This window comes from Vombatus ursinus, unplaced genomic scaffold (genome assembly GCF_900497805.2).
Source record: "Vombatus ursinus unplaced genomic scaffold, bare-nosed wombat genome assembly UNPS02014798.1, whole genome shotgun sequence".
Classification (NCBI taxonomy): domain Eukaryota; kingdom Metazoa; phylum Chordata; class Mammalia; order Diprotodontia; family Vombatidae; genus Vombatus; species Vombatus ursinus.
This window is the reverse complement of record NW_020954576.1, coordinates 88,260,947-88,264,882: the sequence shown is the minus strand read 5'-3', so window position 1 is coordinate 88,264,882 and position 3,936 is coordinate 88,260,947. Positions and strand designations below refer to the sequence as shown.

Below are 3,936 nucleotides of genomic sequence, written 5' to 3'. Positions count from 1 at the left end.
ATGTATGATCATGTAAAACATTTCCATATTAGTCATTTTGTACAAGAAGACTTGAATGTCAACAAAAGAAAGAAGAAAGAAAGAAAGATAAAAATGATATGCTTCAGTGTATATTCAGACAATATCAATTCTTCCTCTAACATGTTTCATCTTGAGTCCTTTAGGATTATCTTAAATCATTGTATTTCTGAGAATAGCCAATTCACAGTTCTTCATTGCATAATGTTGCTGTTACTGTGTACAATGTTCTCCTGGTTCTCCTCACTTCACTTTGCATCAGTTCATGTAAGTCTTTCTGGGTTTTTCTGAAATCATACTGTTTATTTCTTATAGCACAGTAATAATCTATCACAATCACATACTACAACTTGTTTAGCCATTCCCCAATTGGGCATCCCCTCAATTTCCAATTCTTAGCTACCACAAAAGAGCTGCTATAAATATTTTTGCACAAGTAGGTTCTTTTCCTTTTCCTTTCAATCTCTTTCAGATATAGACCTAGCAGTGGTATTGCACAGTTTTATAGCCCTTTGGGTATAGTTCCAAATTGCTCTCCAGGATAAGATCAGTTTACAACTCCACAAACAATGCATTAATGTCCCAGTTTTCCTGTATCCCCAATACGGGAAACTATTCCCAATACGGGAAAATATTGAACATTTTCATTTTTCAGCATGTTAGCTAATCTGATAGATGTGAAGTGGTAACTCAGAGTTGTTGTAACTTGTATCTCTCTAATCAATAGTGATTTAGAACAATTTTTTTCATATGACTATAGATAGCTTAGAATTCTTTGTCTGAAAACTGCCTGTTCATATCCTTTGACCATTTACCATTTGGAGAATTAATTGTATTCTTATACATTTGACTCAGTTCTCTATATATCTGAGAAATGAGACCTTTATCAGAGATATTTGTTGCAAAATTTTCCCCTGGTCTTCTGCTTTCCTTCTAATTTTGGTTGCATTGGTTTTGTTTGTGCAAAACATTTTTAATTTTATATGATCAAAATTACCTATTTTATATTTTGTAATTCTCTCTATATCCCATTTGATCCTAAATTCTTACCCTAACTATTGATCTAACAGGTAAACTATTCCATGTTCTTCTTATTTGCTTATAGTATCACTCTTTATGTGTAATGATTTATTATTCTTGATGAGACCTAGAAGGCTTATTTTAAATACTGTACATTTTAAATACTATAAAAAAAAAAACAATACTGTATACCCAGTAGACTCTCAAGATTAATTAGTGTTGCTTAAACTGCATGTGTGGCACCACATGACATTTAGGAATAAGAACTGAAAGACAGGTACAGTATTCATATATATCAATAAGAACCAAGAAAGAAATTGTTTATTAGTTAATGTGTTTGTGTGCATGATTCATTGTTTTGACAACTAGTTCATAAACTCCTTCTGGGCAGATGTCCTTACAACAGGATTTGAATAAAAGCTTGCTGAATAAATAAAACATTTTTTTTTAAATAAAGACTAAGTTCCACTGTCTTTCCATTATTTCTCCTCAACTTTACTTTTTCCAGTCCTTCTCCCAAGCTTCAGACCACCACTGAAGAAAGTCATTCATTTCATCTAGGCAGGTAGGTAGAGAGAATACTAGACTTGGAGTTAGAGAGAACTGAGTTCAAATCAGGCCCAACACTTTAACAAGATGTGTGATGCTAAACAAGTCACCTAACTTCTGCCTACCTCAGTTTCCTCACCTGTAAAATGGGTTTTCTGATTAATAGCATTTACCTTTAGTGCCATGAGAATCAATTGAGATAATCATTGCAACATACTTTGCAAACGTTAAAGTGCTATATGAATGCTACATATTATTATTATTGTAAAGTATGACTATGAGGTATAGAGGAGATGCAATGAGAAGTGATCAAATTTAATAAAGGAAATGGGGGGGTAAAGAAAATAAAAGTGGGAGACTAAGGTGTATAAGCAGAGAATGGAGGGAAAGGAGATGAGAATAGAGTTCAGAAAGGAGAGGAGAAGGGATAAGAAGTGACCAAGTGGACACAGAGAAGATGAAAGGTGAGGAAAGGAAAAGTGGAATAATAATAATAATAATAGCCTTTTTATAGCATTCTAAACTTTTCAAAGCACTTTATATGTCAGTGAGGTAGGTGCTAAGTGAAGATAGGAGGGGGGGCTGAAAAAGGAGAGTCATTCAAAAAGCATTTATTAAATACTTGCTATAAGCAAGGCATTATATAGCTTATCCTCTAATGGTGGAGAAAATAGGCAAATAAGCTTGTACCTACAAGATAGTGTAAATGGGAAGCAATTCCAAAGGGAAGGCACTAGAAGACTTCTTCATTCCCTCTTAAAGCCAGTGCCTTCCCTCTGTTGATTATTTCCTATTTAAATCTTATTTGTTGTCTCCCCCATTAGACTGGGAGCTCCTTGAAAGCAGGGCCAGGCTTTTGTTTTTTGTTTTCTTTTGCCTTTCTTTTTTATCCCCAGCCTTTAGCACTGTGCTTAGCACACTGTAAGGCTTAGCCAACAGTCAAGAAATATTTATTAAGAACCTATTATGTGCCAGGCACTGTGCTAAGCACTAATATGAAAGACAGTTCTTGCCCTCATGGAGCTTACAATCTAATCTAACACACAAAGGAATGCTGACAAGTAGTTTGGAGGTTTATGAAATCAAAAAAGGCCAAAATAATTAATAAATAGATTTTAATTGCTTTATAAATTATAATTGATAAGCGTTAGTTGACTTAATTAATGTTAGTTGAATGGTTGGGGGAAGGGAAGAGACAAGTAAAGGCCTCCTGAATTAGGACATTATAGAAAAGTAGAGGAATTGGTGAGAAGGGAAGAGAGGGTATAATTTGGTGGAATGAATGTTCAGCCTGGGCATCGAGACAAGAACAAGGGCAGGCAGGGGACGCGCCCTTGTTCAGCCTCCTAGGGCCAGAAGCCTTTACGTTAATGTAAAACCAGACATGGGTAATATAGTAAGGTAACAGTGGGCGCAGGCGCACCTTTCAGCTTTCCTTACACCGCCCCCGGAACCCAAGTCCTGGAGCCTGGGGCTCCACGGTATCCGGAAATAGAAATCGAAGGCACTCACTTCCGCCGAGGGAGGCGAATTCAAAGGGAACTTCCGCTTGGGCAAAAAATGGCGGCCACCCTTGTAGACTCACGTGTTGGCGTCGGGAAGAAGAAGAAAAAGTTACGGAAGAGGAAAAGGGTGAAGATGATGGAGGCGGCTTTGTCGTCGGAGTCGGAGCCGGAGCCAGAGCAGGGGGGAGACAGCCCTGGCGGCCGCCGCGGTAACGGGCTGGAGGCCTGGAGGGCTTCGGGGACTGGGCTCCGCGGGCTCCCGGGCTCGGCAGGGCTCCGGCACTGGGGAGAAGGGTCGGAAAGGAAGCTGTGTCGTGGGGGGCCCGGGCTCCGAGACCCCGGGAGGTGGTGCGAGGGAGGTGGGGACGGCCGCGTGGCTGGGGGGTGGGAGAGGAAACGGAAGGGGGAGTGAGGAGAAGGGAAGGGGAAGTAAAGAGAGGGAAGGGGGGAGGGGGTCCTGTGTGATGGCCTCGAGATTCCAGACCTGCGAGAGACCCGGGGACTGGAGGAAATGGCCTGACGCCGCCAGTTATTTCGACCGCTGGGCCAGTTGGGCTGCAGTGGACAAAGTACTGGACTTGGCACAGGGAGGATCTGAGTTCAAATCCACCTTTAGATGCTTACTAGCTGGGTGACCCTGGGCGAGTCGCTTAACCCCTTTCACTCTCAGCTTTCTCGTCTTTCGAATGGGGGTTAATGATAATAGCTCCCATGCCTGGAATGCACCCTTATTCCCATCTCACAGATGGCTCAGGCATTATCTTCTACTTGAAATCTTTGTTGATTTCTCCCCAACTGCCTGTTCCCTTTTCCCCAAACTATTTCGTATTTAATTGTTTTGTAT

General features: G+C 40.6%; 1 protein-coding gene across 1 annotated transcript in view; it reads left to right on the top strand.

Moving 5' to 3' along the window:
• Nucleotides 1–3,125: 3,125 nt before the first annotated feature.
• The window catches only part of LOC114050066 (RRP15-like protein), a 60,072-nt gene continuing 59,261 nt past the window's right edge, over nucleotides 3,126–3,936 (top strand). The window contains exon 1 of the mRNA XM_027871614.1: nucleotides 3,126–3,301. Within this exon, the coding sequence (XP_027727415.1) occupies nucleotides 3,148–3,301 (154 nt within the window). The 5' untranslated portion in view covers nucleotides 3,126–3,147. The remainder of the gene's footprint in view (nucleotides 3,302–3,936) is intronic.